The following is a 17191-nucleotide window of genomic DNA, read 5'->3' on the forward strand; positions in this document are numbered from 1 at the left end:
AAATACTGGTTCAAAAGTTGTTATCAGCTAGTAATTTTTTTAATTAGAATATTATCTAGTAAATAAGCTAGTTCACAAGATATGTGTAGCCATTTGAAATAATTAAGTTGACGCATTTTTAAAATATAAAGGACGAAAATGAAAAATACTTCATGGTACATAAATTAAAAAAAACATATAATAAAAAAAAATCAAAAATGAATTATTATCAATATTATTTTAATTTTTCGATTAATTAAGTGGTTAATAATAAAAGAATTATTCTGTTTAGTTCATTAAATATGATTTATGAAACGTACATTTCACGGTTGCCACAAGTTAAAATTTTCATAATTTTCCAGCCATTATATTTTTTAACTATTTTTCATTATATTTCATGTTTGACTAAAGTTAAGAACGTAGGTATGCATTAATGCACATAGGTAATTACTTATGTGAGGGTTGGGTGAAACCAAACAAATAATGCTTGATGTGCTAAAACTAAATTTACAACTTCATGAGAGACGTAAAATAATTACTAACTAGGAGGGCCATTGTAAACAAATAAAAAAACTTTTTTTTACATAATTATATTTATATCATTTTTGTTTCGCCTTATTATCATATTTTTGATAGTTAAAAATAACCACAAATACGTTTCAAATTATATAAAAAAAATTGTTAATTATTTATGTTTGTGTTAAATCCTAATAAAAAAATCTTCATAAAATGTAGTTATTTTTACATAATTTTAGTTAATTAGAACCAGCACTCCGGTAATAGCAACTATGTTGAGGGTGTTGGAATTTTCGAAATAAGTAAAATTTGATTCCTTTAACAACCTTCAGTTAGTATAAATAAAAATACATGTAATAAATAATTTACCAAAACGAGAATACAAAAAAATCAAAATATACGAAAGATACAATTGAATTTTATAACTCAAAACAAAAATATAAAAATTCCTGACCATTTTAAAATATCTTCACTTCCATTAAGAACTTAAAACATATTTTTCATGTAATTAAACATTGTCTTTTTGACCTTAATGTTTTGCACGATATAATCGCCAGTTCATTGGACTTCTAATACTTCAAATAATAAACAAATGATTTTATACAATACAGTTAATAAGAAAAATATATATTTATTTCATGATTCCGTTATTAATATAACATGATCATGTTAGAAAACATTACATTAAATTTTTATTTAAAACGATTAAAACTAAGTAATATATGCATTAAACCAGTTTACGACCCAATAAAAGAAATGTTATAAAAATGTTTAGCTTTGTAATAGAAATCCAACATATTTAACAGAGTCTTACTTTTTGATTACACCAAAATAGAAAAATAGTTATTAACGTCAAATAAGTCGTCCACTTAATAAATTAAATCCACAAGTTCTACAGTTTTACTCGTATCTTTATAAAACAGTACACTATAAACAAAATCCTCGTTATTCCATTATATAATGTTGAAAACACTTAACATAACTGATGAATTATTGAAAATTAAAACAAGAAAAATATAAAAAATACATAATTATTGATTAAATCCTATATTTTTCATTTTGTTTAGGAATATGTTGGTTTAAATCAAGGCTCAATGTGGGGGAAGACGCAAGGAGACTCAGTTTTGCCAATTTAAGCACCGGTTTAGACCCACTTCAATGCAAAAGTAGTAATATATATTTATTTATGATTTATTAAATGTTTTTTTCGACTGTCCTAAATAATTGACTTAAAAGGCACATTTTCCTTACTTGTACGCTCTTCAGATTTTAATCAATAGGAGAAAATTGGACTATTTTTTGGGGGGCTAATTTTTTTCATATAAATATAGTGTTCTCAAATGTTTTTCGTTGCTTTTTTTGTATGTTATACTACATTATTATCATACTTAATTTATAAAACTACAACTAAATCAATAACTTCTTTTTATTCAAATTTTACAATGATTTTAAAATTTTTAAAAACACTTAAAAGCTCTATTAAAATATATTAAAAGCTCTTTTGAAATACAGTCTGAAATTTCTATATTTTTGTCTCATTACAGTGTACATTAAATAATATATTTTTAACTAATAATAATTAGATTATCTCAGATCAAACTGACAAAGCTTCTACATTTTTATGTAATAATGATTTCATTCAAATATTCTTATAACAATCATTCTCAGACTACATATAAGCATATTTTTTATTAATTACCACTAATAAAAAAATGAATTCATTATTCTTATATTTTTACAAAATTTAAAAATAGCAATTTTTTAAAGTTTTCAACATAAAAAATGTTGATAAGTCGATAACAATTTTAGGAGAAATACTCATTGAGTTGTAAGCATTTTATACATAGAATGAGTACTGCATTCGCGTTCCATACTCACTATATGTATTAAAACGCTCGTTACTTAATTAATACTTGCCTCTAAATTGTTATTGGCCAATCGAAATTTTCTGTAAGAAAAGGGCTAAAAAATATATATTTTTAAATGAATAAAATAATTAAGTGTTTTTATTTTTAATAGTGATAAAAAATAAGAAATATGTTTTAAAAATGGTCTAGGAAGGCAATAAGTATATAAAAAAATTGTTAACAAAATGATAATTGTATCATGTTATAAGCGATATCTGTTTGTTCTAAAATACTATGGTATTTGCAATAGGTTATACAAATTATTTTAATTTTAAGATTTTTGTAGTCTAATCTTAATAAAAAAAGCGTTTAAACATTTAAAAATACATAATTTATTAGTAACACAAAATTTAAAGAAGCTTAACAATTTATAAGGGGGCTAAGCTTCCTTATTTTCATCAGTGTTTGTGTTAACAAATATACAAAAATACATTCAATCAATCGGATTTTAGAAATATTGAAAACTATTACCCCGTTATTATGGATTTATAAAAATCTTCATTGTCAATTAATATCTAGCTTATATTTAAAGTAAACGAATAAACAAAAATTAATTTATAAAATATTACACATTATGTGATGTATTACAAATTATTTTTTGAAAACCTTACTTGAAAAAATAAAAATTATTTTTAACTATATTGAATACATGTTACGTAAGAGACAAATTATCTAAAAACTCTATCAATCACAATTTGTAACCTATTTTAACTTTATGATTTTGTTTTAAAAAAAATTCATTTATCAATAAAAGTTAATTTTCAAATTCCTCTTATAATAAAATATAAAAAAAAAATTATAATAAAAAAATTGAATTGATAGTAAAAATAACACAAATACAATTTTTGTAAACTAAATTAGTTAATATTTTATAAAATGAATTTTAAATTCTTGTTACAGGTAAAAATATTTGTTCAAGTTTAGGGAGAATCAAAATTATCAATAATTTTAAAATTCCATTAAAGTAAAGATAGTTAGATTAACTATAGAAAGCGTTTTGCAACAACTTAAAAAATACTATTTAAATATTACAATAAAATTTAGTGAAAATTTCGAAAAAATAAGTCATCAATAATAACTTGATTGGAGTTGATAAAAAATATTCGGTAAATAAATAAATGATAGTATTCTTCTGGAAAGTTTTAAATACTATCCATGTTTTACTATTGTCATTCTAATAATCGAGATTGCAACATGTTATTAAATAAAAACAGCTAACTTATGGTAAGAAAATCCTTACCTTGCTCTCAACCTTTCCGATCTAGTTTGGTTTCTTGTCTGGTTAGATGCAGAACTTGTCATCGAGAACATTGTCGATGATGCTGCTGGTATTGGTACTGGTGTGATCACAGTAGCAGCAGCAAAGGTCCTGTTAGCCGCAGCGGCAGAACCAAGAGTCCCTGTAGCCCGTACGTGCACGGTTACCGGTAACGGGCCGGACGGACCAGAAGTGCGAACCGTCCTGTAACCAGATGATAGGATTGGCAGCATGAACGCAGCCCATAATAGAGTCGTTATCACGTTCATTGTTTACCCGGGTTAATTGCAAATCACGAGTCGCCAAATGCGGCGCTCATAATACAAAAAAAAACCTCTAGTATTTATTAATTGTTTAACAATTCACAGTAAAATATTTCGCAACTCCACGAGTCGAATTATATCAATTATTATTTTTAATTATAGTTTTTTTTTATTTTGCAATAATTAACTCTAGGGTATTTATAGTCCTCGGAGAGAAACCCGATTTTTTCTAAGAAGTCAGATATCAATACACGATAACACACGGTATCGGTCGGTATGTGTTTACGGCGCACAATATAATGTACGTCGACGATGGTCTGGCGTACGACTGACTAGCTACCTTCAAACAGCTGCGTCAAACACACGCGAGTCCAGGGATACGTTTTTACTTTCACTGAAAAAGAAAAATAACCATGCGTGTTATTAGTTTGAATCTAACGGATTCGTTAAATTATTCTCTTTGTTTTCTATGACTAAGAAACAATTAATTTACTAAATACTGTAGCTGTTTAATATTTCAGTTAAAAGATATATATATATATATATATATATATATGCAGTGCTCGAATTGGGGGGGTGCGCAGGGGGACGTAGCTCCTCTACTTTTTTTAAAATTTTTTTGCGCACTCCAACTACTTTTTTTTATTGGAACGGGAGGACGGTGGAAAATACCACCTCTTTTTTTTTTTTTAAATATTAGTATGATAATGAAATATGATTTATTAATAAATACTAAATAAAGTAATGAGTAAAAAAAAAAAAAGAGGTCTTCAAAATACTAGGGACGCAGTTTTCAAATTGTTAAGTTGAGCTCCCCTACTTATTTTTGGCCAATTCGAACACTGTATATATGTATTAAGATATTTATTTATTAAGAGTTTTTAAATTCGAATCAATGTTTTCAAAAAAAAAATTTTTTTTAATTTATAAACGAAGCATCTGACAAAATTTAAATAGAGCCTAATGACTTAAATACAAGGTGATTTCTTAACTACGCTTTACAAAATATTTTTGAAAATATTAGATCTAATCATTATTTTATTTTTTAACAGTAATAGATTTTTGTTGAGTTGCTTTATAGCAAAAATTAATTTTCTACAATCATTCATTATACCTCACTCATATATAACTCATATCGAGTTTCGATTTTCAAATGGCAATCTCCAATTTTTTTATATCGTCAGATTTATTTAATTCCATAAAAGTGGACACTAGACTAGTGTATCCATTTACTAAGAGCTTACTAAGTATATTTAATAAGCTATGGCTCTGGTTAATACTAGTGATAATCCGTGTCTACCACTGTAGGCTCGCTGATGGGCGGCCTTATGCAAGTTTTTAAAAAGATAAAAAGCATCATTTCCCTAGTACAAAGGTAACAGGAAACCACTACACTCAACGTTTTCTTTAATTAAACCAATTCAACTGTAATTCACTGGTGTCAAACCAATCTTCTAGTTTATAAAAAAAAAACACGAGTTATAAAAACTTGGAATTTCATAAAAAATACATAGAATAATGCTGGTAAAATAAGTTTAAAAACCATTTTTTTTACTCATAAAACTTTTGTAGCAACTTAATGAAAATTTTACAAAAAATTTATTTGTTTTGCTTGCACCAATGCTTAAAAATAAATTCTAAATTGTACACTGCTTACAATTTTGTCTCAGGAAAGAATATGTATAAAACATTTCTTTACGACACTCTAAAATAAAATATATTTTTATCACATATTTTTTTCATCGTCGATGAATAATACACTTCGTGAAATACATCAAACCTGTCGCTATATTTTTTAATTTAGACTTTTCAAAGCTTTTTCTCATGTTGCTCTTGAGATTTCGCAATATACGAAGTGTTGTATTTATCGAGATTATTAGTACTATTGATACAGTAGTATACTACTGTATTACTATTAATACATTATTATTATTATTATTACCAATAACATGACGTAATTCAAGACGTATTTAGAGATGATTGATTGCATTTTACGATTACTTAAATTTGAGTAGTACACATTTTTTTATAATGCTGGTATAGCCAATTAAATCAGTATGTAATAATTAATACAACAACTTGAGCTTCAGGTTGAAACATTGAATTGCCTGTCATCCTTTCAAAAATGTAATAAAATTTGCTATTCTACTTGATAAAGTATTATTTTAATTTTATTATGAAAATCAAAATATAATTCGCCAGATTTCCACAAAGCTAAATATTCAACATAAACATAATCTTAGTATTGATAAGTTATCACATAAATTTGCAAATAATTTATATTTGCAGTTTGATCCAGTAATGTTGTATATCATATCAAGGTTTCAAGTGAGAGGATTTAAATTCATGAGTGTATTTTTCTTATACTAAATTAAAACCATTTCGAAATTAGCTATTGAACTGATTGAAACCGAGCAAATACAATTTCATCATTTAACATAAGAAGTCCAGTAATTAGGTTTTCTTTTCGGGGTAGAGAGGATATATATAAGAAAATATTTCATTACCCCTTTAAATCAAAATGTTGAATCTTCATTATGTTATTATACACGACCTGGCCCCATTATTGCACTTCTGATAACGCCATAAAACAAATAATATAAAAATTTGCGATGTTCATGTGTAAACGAACATGTGCACATTATGGATACACATGTGTATCAGAATCATAGGTAAAATTAGAATAATAATTGTGGGGATACTAAATTAATTTTTCCTCCCTTTAAAAAATATTTTTAAACAGTAGTTTTAGTTTTAGTTATTATAGAGGTGGACATAATGCCCATGCACTCAGACCTGTTGGTCCATTGGTGCATACCTCATACCGAATTGTCTTGATTCGGTTTACCCACCTAAATGTTATCACCGAAGTGTTATTGCAATATACTTTTCATCGTATAAGACCATCAATTCACCCATATGGATGACCAAAGAGTCCTGTCATTCTGGCGAAATTCAGTAACTCTCTGGATCATAGGTTTTTAATATCTTCTCTTTCAGGAAAGGTTTACTCAAGTTGTTTGATCTTAGTGTGGACAAGGCCTCACATTCACACATAATGTGAAATTAGTTTTCCTTTTCTACTCCACACTTCCTGCACAATGGTGATTCCGATACACCATCGCATAAATTGCTGACTCTTTGCTAGTAGACGGTTCATCAAGTGTCCCGTTGTTCGCATTGAGACCTTCGAGTTCACGATTCTTCTGCAAAGAATCGCCAGTTTACGCGGGTTTATGCGGGTTATCTCGATTTAGAAAAAAATTCAAATATTAATTTCAACGGTATTGATTTTCCCACTCCAATTAAACAAATAAATAAGTTTGAACGTAACAACCCGTTTTTGTCCATCAACGTGTTTGCATTAGACGATAAAAATAATGTTTATCCATTGCGTATTATCAAATTACGTTCGAACACCAAACACATCAATGTACTTTACATCACGGAGGGTGGTAATAGCCATTATTGCTACATACAAAATTTCTCTAGATTAGTCTCCAAACAATGAAGTGCCGATCATTATCATGAAATCTATTGTAAGCGCTGCCTCTACGTGTTTACGGACCGAACGCTATCGTCCCGTCCGAGTGGACAAGCGGGTCTGGATGAGCATTTGAAAATGTGTGATAAGTTTAAAGAAGCGCGAGCTGTCCTACCCCCAGTCGATTCGGACCAGTCAATATTGCGCTTCAAAAATACGAGTCAATTTACGCTCTTGTTCCGAGAGTTTGTTCGTAGGATCCCTGTTCATCCAAAGTTCGTTATGTTGTGGTTTTTCTATGTTTTTGTCCATATAGTTCCCACAAGTATTTGAGAAATAAAGGTCCATCACAGCAGAGCTCGATACTGTGATAAGGCTGTATACTCTATGGTGCGCCAGGTACCATAGAGGATCCTAATGGTCACTTACCTTACGGCTAACTACCCTGTGACAAGTTAGCCACCCTTTCACTTGGTATGGCTGGGTTAGGGGGACCTATTCGCTGTTAGCAAGCAGGTATACCCAGGACTACGGTCCCAACTAACCAAATCATGACCGGCTAAAAGCAGTGGTACGCGTCGTCACCTCCACTGAATTAACTAGGGTCCGTGGGGTTGTTAAGCCCGTGATCCTTGCGGATCCCCCTGCGGGGTAAACAACAGTAAATATAATTTTTTTATTTTTGGGGGTTCTGATGTAGATCTAAAGTATTTCAGCACCAACTAGTACCCCATAGTTGCATTAGTGATCAGAATAATAAGGTTTAAGATTTAACCCTAAAAATAAAGTTATGGGACAAGCTGTCCCACTAGCTTATATTAACTTTTAACCCAGCATGAATATCATGTTACTATTTTCTTTTAATACTTTTACAGTTTTTGACTAAGTTAAAAGAATATATTTTATCTTTCTCAAATAAGTAAAATTTAAATTTTTTTATTTTTAAATTTTTTCAAAATTACAAAATAGCCATTTTTTAGCTCATTTTCTTACAAAAAATATTTATATGGGTCGATAACACCTTTAGGATAAGTACTTAATGAGTTGCAAGTATTTTAATACATTGAGTGAGTATGTAGCGCTGTCGAAGAATGCGTTATAAATAAAAACTAATACAAGTTGTATAGACCCGCGCCACATACCTAATTATTTATTAATGGGGTGTAGTTATGATTTTGTTCTAGGAGGAAATCCTATCATCCCCCTATATCTACGCCACTACTATGTATTAAAATATTTTTAACTCAATAAATATTTATCCTTAAATTTATGTAGACCCATCAATATTTTTGGTAAGAAAAAACCTAAAAATGCCTATTTTGAAATTAAAAAAAAAATAAAAATATACATACTTTTAACGAAGTAAAAAATTATTATAAAAAAAGTAACGCAAAATATTCACTGGATAGAAAGTTATTATTGATGTCAAACCTGATTGGACACTCTGTTACCCACCATATACTAAAATGCTATTAACTTAATAAAAACCTATTTTAAATAATTAATAAATAAGGATATCAACACCTAGTGAGAGACTGTATATTAGCAATGATATAAAGGCATTTTCACCATGACATGTTTTTTATGTTTAAAAATTCTCAGCTCTGACCAAACAGATTTGTCTGATATATACGTCAAAAGAATTAAAATTTAAACTAGTTAAAATGATTGTATTTTCAAAATTTAAAAAATTTTAATTAAAATTGGCTAAGGTAAAAAAATAATTTTACCATCTTATAATTGATAATATATATATATATATATATTATAGTATAAAATAAAGATAAAGGTAAATTTTAAACAGTGATTGTCTTAAGAGGGAGTATTTAAAAAAATTTACCACCTCTTACCAAACAAAAAAGGCATATATACTATAAAATGCCCTTATAATTATAGGCGTAATCTGTGGACATCTAGAGTTGACTTAGCCCTTCTAATTCTACCTCAAAATAATCATTAAAATTATTTATAAACTTATATTAAAATATTTTTTATATGAGAGGAGAAATTAAGTTAGGTGCACAAACACTTTGTTCAAATTGTGCCAATGTTTAAACCAATATTCGATTTTATTAGGTCCATTATTATCTGCATAGACTTATACATCTAGACAAAACATTTTCCCCAAGGACTGATATGTATGTGTGACTGTGGATATTGAATTAAAATAGGTAGCTTCATTTTTTCAATAAGAGTGAGAGAGTACATTTTGTATCACTATTTTTAGGTTAGAATTTTTACCGCCAAATTGTAAAAAAAAATGATAACAAATTCCAGTATGTTAACACATTTTTATTACTTAAATACAAGTCTCTCAAAAATGTAGATATTGCTCTATAAGTCTTTTCTGCAAATTTGAAAGTTATAAAATGGAAGACACTCCTAATTTATTTGACAGCAATCCTGTAGCAATTAATATTAAAGTAAATGATAGAAATAAAACTGTTGTAGATGATGTATTAAATGAAATTCTTAATGATATTCAAGACATTGAGCCTTCAAAAAATCTTGATATTGAGTCTCCAATAAGTGAAGTAACAAAAGAAAATACTACGGAGTACTGTACAGATAATTCTGATAATGAAGAAGCAAATTTATATACAAGCCAAATAGATAGTTCGGATAAATCTTATGATGAATTAATGCAACACAATGATGATACTTCAAAAAATGTACCAAAAGCTAAAGATAGTCATAAAGGTCTACCACCAGGCAGAGTTAAGTTAATTATGAAGATGGATCCCGATGTTAATATAATTGCTGGAGAAGCAGTATTTTTGGTTACAAAAGCAACAGTTAGTATTTTATTTTTCTGATATTAATATTTTATAGTTTGTTTTTATCGTACTAATTGTAAGTATTAATTTGCAAAACTTTAAGTTTTGCTAGAGTTTTTATTTTCTTTCTTCACTAATAGTCATATTTATGCCTAGTAACACGGGGCAGAACCAGAGAAAGATTTAAAATACCTAAATAAATTATTGGAAGTTACTACAGGTGTCATAGGAAATTAATAAACATAACAGTTAATTTCAGGAAGAATTTTGTTTTTCTAGATAAATTTCATTAGAGTAATATTGGAAGTACTTAAATGTATCTGATAGCAACCCATTTTATTTTTTTGCAATGATTGTTATAAGAAAGCTTTTAATTCTCTTATTTGTTGCCGACACTCACATCCAAGGGAAGAACAATATTACTAATAATTTTTCCAAGTTTTTTTAACTCATTTATGGGAAAGTATAGTTATCTTAAAATTAAAAAGAATACAAGTCTGTAAAATATTTGTTTAAATGTATTCTAAAATTTTTAAGTTTTAATCAAATTTAATTAAAGTATTTTCATGTTATTTAAAAATTTTAAATAATTACTTTTCTTTTATTAAATGAATTGAATTTTAGGAAAGTTTTGTTGGTTTGTTAGCTGAACACTGTCACAAAGCCATGGTATCATCTAATAAAAAAACTTTACAAAGGAAACATATTGATGCAGTAATAGAAGAAAATTTGCCCTTTGAATTTTTAGAGGGAACATTGGATTGGTAATAGTTATAAATTAAATTTCTCTAATAAAATTTATGCTTATAGTTTCAGATAATTTTTTTATTTCATTTTAACTCATAATAAATGAGTTTTCATTTAAAAATGTATTATTTTCTTGCCTAGCTTGTTAATTGAATTTTCTACTAAAATGTTTATTTTAAAAGTTAAGCTATATATAATAAAAATCACATCTTGTAGAATTTAACCTGATATTAATTAATTTTTTTTATAATTTTAACGTTTATGCTGCAGAAGCATTAAAATTATAAAAATCAATTAATATAAGTAAAATTACTAAAAAATTACATTTTTTTTTAATTCCTTAAAGTTTAACTTATTGGACTTAACTCTTTTAATATAGACTATTCATTTATGCAATAAGACTTATTCAAATTTTTTTTTTTTTTTTTTTGCAAACAAAGATTTCTATTTTATTTTTCTATATCTATCTAAGAATAAGTTTAACAATTTAATTCTACATAAATATGTATAAAATAATCTTTTACTTTTCATAAGTTGTATATTTTTAATTAATTTGTTTTTATTTTTATAAAATTAGTCCCAATAGCGACAAAGAATATTAATTTATTGAATATAAAATTTATTTATTTTATAAAAGTATAATTCTAATTAAACACAGATATGCATAGATTAGGAATGAGTATGAACATGTTAGATTAAATTGAAATTTATTAATCTGAGGTTTTACTTAAAGCATAGTATATATTATTATAAAATTTTATTCATTGTTTTTATATTTTATAAATAAGTTTTAAACATAATATTGAAAATATCTAATTTACTATTTTTCTTTCTATACAATAACTTCATATTGATGTAATGCATAATGTTATGAATATATTATACATTGAAGAACTATGATTCCTGATATATATTTATAAGTATTGTTTTTTGTTTAAACAATATTAGTTTTCATATTTTTTAATTTTAACACCTAGTAAATATTTTCTCCAAAAACATTAAATTCATAATAATACAATAGAAACCATATTAGTTAATATAAATTATTTAACTAATTACAAATTAAACAGTTGCTTAAAAAATAACAAATTTAACTGCAATTATTTATTTTAACCAAAAATTTAAGCAATAACAATAATATTTAATAATTAAATTGAAATAAACATTAAACAAAAAAAGTATACTTTAAAATAAAATAAAAATATATTATACAATTATAATACAGACTTACATAGAAAATGGACTAAATAAGCTAATCATTTTGTGCCACAAGGGAAGACAATTCATTCTTAAGACAAAATTGTTTAGGTTAATAAAAATAAGTATAATTTTTAATGTATATCAAGATTTACTGAGTATATATACAAGTGATTATAAAATAAATTTTGAAATAGTTATTTCATGTGTTCTATAATTTTTAAATACACAAATGAAATTGTGTTAAAATATATTACTTTAATATTAAAATTTTAACTACACAGTTAATGATTAACAGTCCTTAATATTCTAAACAAAATATCACATTTTTAACTATTAATTTAAAAGATTTAGATCAAAAAGCTTCACAACCATATCTGAACCAATACAATACACATTAAACTTGTGGTAATTTTGATATAAAAGAAACAATAAGTTACATAGTTATGTTACAATAATTAAAACAAAGAAAAGATGAATAGTTATAAGTAGAGGAAAAAATCATCAAATTTTAACCATTTGAAATATTAAATAGTGAATTTTATTTATTTAAGTCCTTTACTTTTTTGAAAATTACATTTTGATTTAAAATAATTTTTAAAATTTAATCATCCTAATGTAAAACCACAGCCTTTTTATTAATTTTTACAAATTAATTTAATTTTGGCACTATCTATTGTTGAGTTAAAAATAACAAAAACAACAAGTAGGTATATAAATTTTTGCTTAAATTAAATTTTTTATTAAATTTTAAATTATTGAGAAAATTAGTGCACTTAGTTGATAAATCTTTGGTAATGATAATGAACATTTATAATTTTCTAATCATGTTATAAAATAATTATTATCAATTAGTATATAATTGAATTTTTACTAGTCTTAATCACCTTGGTGATTGACTTTAACATAAAATAAGAGATATGGCGTTAGAGCAGAATTTTTTGATGACTTAAATTCTAATATTTGTGTTAACTGTGTAACAGACATAGTCCTAACAGTTTCATCATCACACTCTAACCATACACTATCATTTCCTTCTGAACTGTCTAAAATTCGAATACCACAACAATCCAAACTTCTACACCAACGACCTATTGATGAAGCTTTACCAGAATCAATAGAGTCACTAAATACACTACTAGTGCTTCCAGCTGTTGAAGAATTTTTAGAAGATATTTTCAAAAAACGAAAAAGACCATTTGATATTGAAGATTTTTTATAATTTGCAGGTAGGGTGCCATTCGGTGTGGATAATAAACTTCCAGTTTTTCGTCTATCTCTTGGACAATTATCATATTCTTCTAGGTTATCTTGTGCTTTGACATAAGCAACATAATGTCCAGATGCTATGGTGGCACCTAAATGCATTATAATTGCATATAATTGATAACTATGTGCACGATGTAATTGTTGAGCACCAAGAGATAGGCATTCTTCACAAAAACATTCAAGTGTTAATGGAGTAGGCATATGTTCATTAACTTTAGAAACAACAGCTCTAATAAAAATAATCATTAAAAAAATGTTTGAAAAATTTTACTCTGAAAATATTTACCGGTAATTAGTACAAAAGCGCTTCAAATGTAATGTTAATAATCGAGGTAATGTTTCATATCCAACACTACGTTTAGCTTCATTATAACGACAACACTGTTCACACCAATATTTATCAGTGTCTTGTAAGTATTCTTCATTTACTATTGCTGAATGATATAATTTATTCACATTATCATAATCTAAATACAATTTTTTTAAAATAAATTGATACATAATAGCTATATTGAAAAAAACATTGTAATACCAAAATAATTGTATTCATATTCTGGAGATACATCATCTTTAAATGAACCATTAATTGGAACACAAATATCACAAAAACTTTCTTTACGTTCAGTGACAAATTCACATTCAAGACAAGTAGTACGCAATAATGAGATACCTTGAAAATCATCAAACATTGAATTGCTACTGCTGCTACTAATACTATTATTAGGAATACTATCAATATCTTCTGATAAAACACTTGCTGTTCCATTCACAGCATATATTTGTTTATCACCTAAAAATAGTTATCATTTCAATTTAACTAAATACTTTATTCTATTATAACTTACCAGAAAAATTTTCATTTTCTGGGAGTACTTTATCACATGTTGTATTAGTTAATGTAGGCAACATTCCATTTACTGGACGTGTTTTACTACTAGATGTAATTTTTAAAGATTTTCTAACTTGACCAGAAAATATTTTTAATTTATTTGGTGTGGGTTGTGAAATAGGAGTACTTGGAACAGTACAATTTGTTGAGACAGAATTTTGCATAACTAATTTACATCCTTCTCTAATATTATCCAATAAACAAACCAATAGTTCATGTGCATCGTGTTGTTGATTTCCCTCAAATATAGGATTAACATCCCTATTTATAACCATAAAGTAGATTAAAATTAACTTTTTTCTTTTAATAATTTAAATGAACTTTATCTTAATACCTTAATGATTGCAAAAATACTTCAGGTTGATAAGGATCTGAATTATCCTTCAATTCAGAATTGTGCAAAGCCTCAAAAACTTGATGTAATCTTTCAGTCACTTGTATAATTTTAAGATCATTAATGCTAGCATTGAATGACTGACAGTTCCACGATTTACTATTAGCAGAGCTTGTACTTCGTCCCAATGAAGAACATTTTCCCTAATAACAAAACAAAATTTTTAACTAAAAATTATTACAATTTTCAAAAATAGATTGTACTTTAAGTCCATAAGTTGAACGTCCAGTAATTTCTTGTAGCTCTGTAATAAGATGATGAAGATTATGTAAAAATGATGGTGCAAATCTTAATGTATACAATACACTGTTAAGAAAACATGTATTGCCAAGGTTACATAAAGTAGCAACTCCAGGTGTCCCATTACTTTCATTGTCACAAGAACAATTAATTTGTTGTTGCTGCTGTTGTAATTGTTGTTGCTTGATATGCCGAATAGCTTGAATAAATAAAATTTGTTGCTTGTGAGTTAAAAAAAAACTAAATAAAAAAGTTTAAAACATTTAAAGTACTCTGAATATATTTGGTATGTCACTCAAAAAAAAAAAGTAAATTGCTTGCAATTCTTTAATATTCTATCTCAAAAGAATAATATTTCCAAAATATATTTTAAAAACAAGTAATTACTTAAATAACTCTTGAAATATGACAGATATAAAGAATAATAAGTATAACTTTTGATTATTATAATAAGATAATAAAAATAATAAATAAATAATTTTTTATCATAATTCTTACCATACACAATTACAATGAACATATTATATTTTACTGGATTATATTTTTGTTCATTTATATAAGAATTTTTCAAATTACAATTGTTATAAATTGCAATTAAAAAAAAGGAAAATTGACAAAAAATAAAAAACCAATAAAAACTATAAATATTTATTGAAAATGATCATTAGTTTATTAAATAAATATGATACTATTTCTTTAAACAAAATATATTAATTATAAAGTAATACTCTAGAAGTATATAATATTGATAATCATATTTGGATAATAAGATTCTTAAATTCTAAACAATAATGAAACATCAAATATTAACTAATAAAATTAATATAAAAATGAAAAATTAAGATGTTATATTTTACTACTGATGTTTCTTTTCATCACTAGTGTTTATAGTATCTTGATCTTGATTACTATCATCATTATCATTTTCATTTTTATCTACAGGTTCATTAAAAGCTTGTTTAACATAGAAGTAAATAATTAATTGTACAATAATAACTGCAAATATAACAGAAATCACAATAACTTTATACCCATGCAAATTTAATAATTGAGTTAGCAAATATTTTATAGAAAAAAATCCAATAAAGGGAAGTGTAAACATAAGAAAACTATAACCTAATAAATACCACATAACATGGGTTTCAAAATTTGATTCCATTTTTAAATGATTCCAATTGAAATATACTTGTATAAAATGACAGTTGTATGAAAATTTTTGTAATTTATAACAAATTAAATACTTCAAACTTCAAAATCTCAAATACTAAAACAAACTTCAATTACCAGGCTGATCAAGCGGTGATGCCATTGAATTATTTTGAGAACAACCATAGGATTTAGATTGTAATTGCTTAGATGCTGATAAACACAACTTTTTCCTCGGTGGTTGTTCAGCTGTTTCTGCTGATGATAAAACAGTCATTTTTCTTAGCCCTGTAAAAGAGACATTTAAATTGATTTATCTATCAATAACATTTTTTAATTATTTAAATTTGAACAGAATATATTTTTAAATAATAATAATGTGTAACAAAAATAAAAATTGAATTTTAATTACTGAATCGTTTACAAATTCCTAAAAATGTTGTTTATTTATGTAATCTGAATATTGTTAGTGATAAGAATTCATATGAAAAAATTAAGAATGCATCAAATTCCCCAAAAAATCATAAAGCACAGTAACAAATGTTTAATTAATATCTATCTTGGTTACACGCCCCTCAAAATTTTATAATAGAATTATCCATTGAAAAAAATACAATATTAAAATGTTGATATTAGTCAATACATTGATGTATATATTGTTTTGAAAATTATTATGAATCGTATTTTAAAAAAAGATCAATTGAATAAAAAAATAATCACTTACCGAAATACTACAAGAGATTTCATGGAAATGGAGTTCGCATAAGTCTAACTTCAATACAAAACAATTACTAAGAATATTTCAATCAAAAGCAAATACCGTACTAAACCAAGTTACATTTAATTTCTTTAACAAAAATCATAAAATCTCAACACGAATTTCTTCCCAAATAAGCAAATTTATCAACTGCTGAATAACGACAAATATTATTGGTCCACCATTTTATTAACATCGAGTTTCTTTAGCTAAAGAGTAGCGGTGAAATGTTAAATGATTATTGGGCTGGTAGGGGTCGTGAATCCTTGGAAAAAAGTTTAATTTATAAATATTTAGGAATATTAATTAAATAACTATTTAAATTTAGATTTAGATTTTTTTTTATAATTAATTCAATTTGCAATTAT

The 17191-nt window shown here is 26.0% G+C and overlaps 3 protein-coding genes across 3 annotated transcripts in view; 1 reads left to right on the forward strand and 2 right to left on the reverse strand.

Annotated features, from left to right (window-relative positions):
* The window catches only part of LOC126904232 (angiopoietin-related protein 1-like), a 61908-nt gene extending 57647 nt beyond the window's left edge, over positions 1-4261 (reverse strand). Inside the window, exon 1 of the mRNA XM_050683039.1 lies at positions 3643-4261. Within this exon, the coding sequence (XP_050538996.1) occupies positions 3643-3929 (287 nt within the window). The 5' untranslated portion in view covers positions 3930-4261. The remainder of the gene's footprint in view (positions 1-3642) is intronic.
* A 5420-nt stretch (positions 4262-9681) lies between these two features.
* On the forward strand, positions 9682-11154 carry LOC126906271 (DNA polymerase epsilon subunit 4). Its single transcript, XM_050686715.1, has 2 exons — positions 9682-10202; positions 10809-11154. The coding sequence occupies exons 1-2, from the start codon at positions 9777-9779 to the stop codon at positions 10950-10952; spliced, it is 570 nt and encodes a 189-aa protein (XP_050542672.1). The 5' UTR covers positions 9682-9776; the 3' UTR covers positions 10953-11154.
* Positions 11155-12026: 872 nt separating this feature from the next.
* Positions 12027-17048, reverse strand: LOC126906269 (ubiquitin carboxyl-terminal hydrolase 1). The gene is made up of 8 exons (XM_050686711.1): positions 16791-17048; positions 16205-16354; positions 14884-15119; positions 14621-14823; positions 14243-14547; positions 13930-14187; positions 13684-13864; positions 12027-13626 (listed from the first exon to the last, which is right to left on the reverse strand). Exons 2-8 carry the CDS (start codon positions 16341-16343, stop codon positions 13008-13010), a joined length of 1941 nt encoding a protein of 646 aa, XP_050542668.1. The 5' UTR covers positions 16344-16354; positions 16791-17048; the 3' UTR covers positions 12027-13007.
* Between the last annotated feature and the right edge of the window lie 143 nt (positions 17049-17191).

This window comes from Daktulosphaira vitifoliae, unplaced genomic scaffold, assembly GCF_025091365.1.
Source record: "Daktulosphaira vitifoliae isolate Bord-2020 unplaced genomic scaffold, ASM2509136v1 Scaffold_4, whole genome shotgun sequence".
NCBI lineage: Eukaryota > Metazoa > Arthropoda > Insecta > Hemiptera > Phylloxeridae > Daktulosphaira > Daktulosphaira vitifoliae.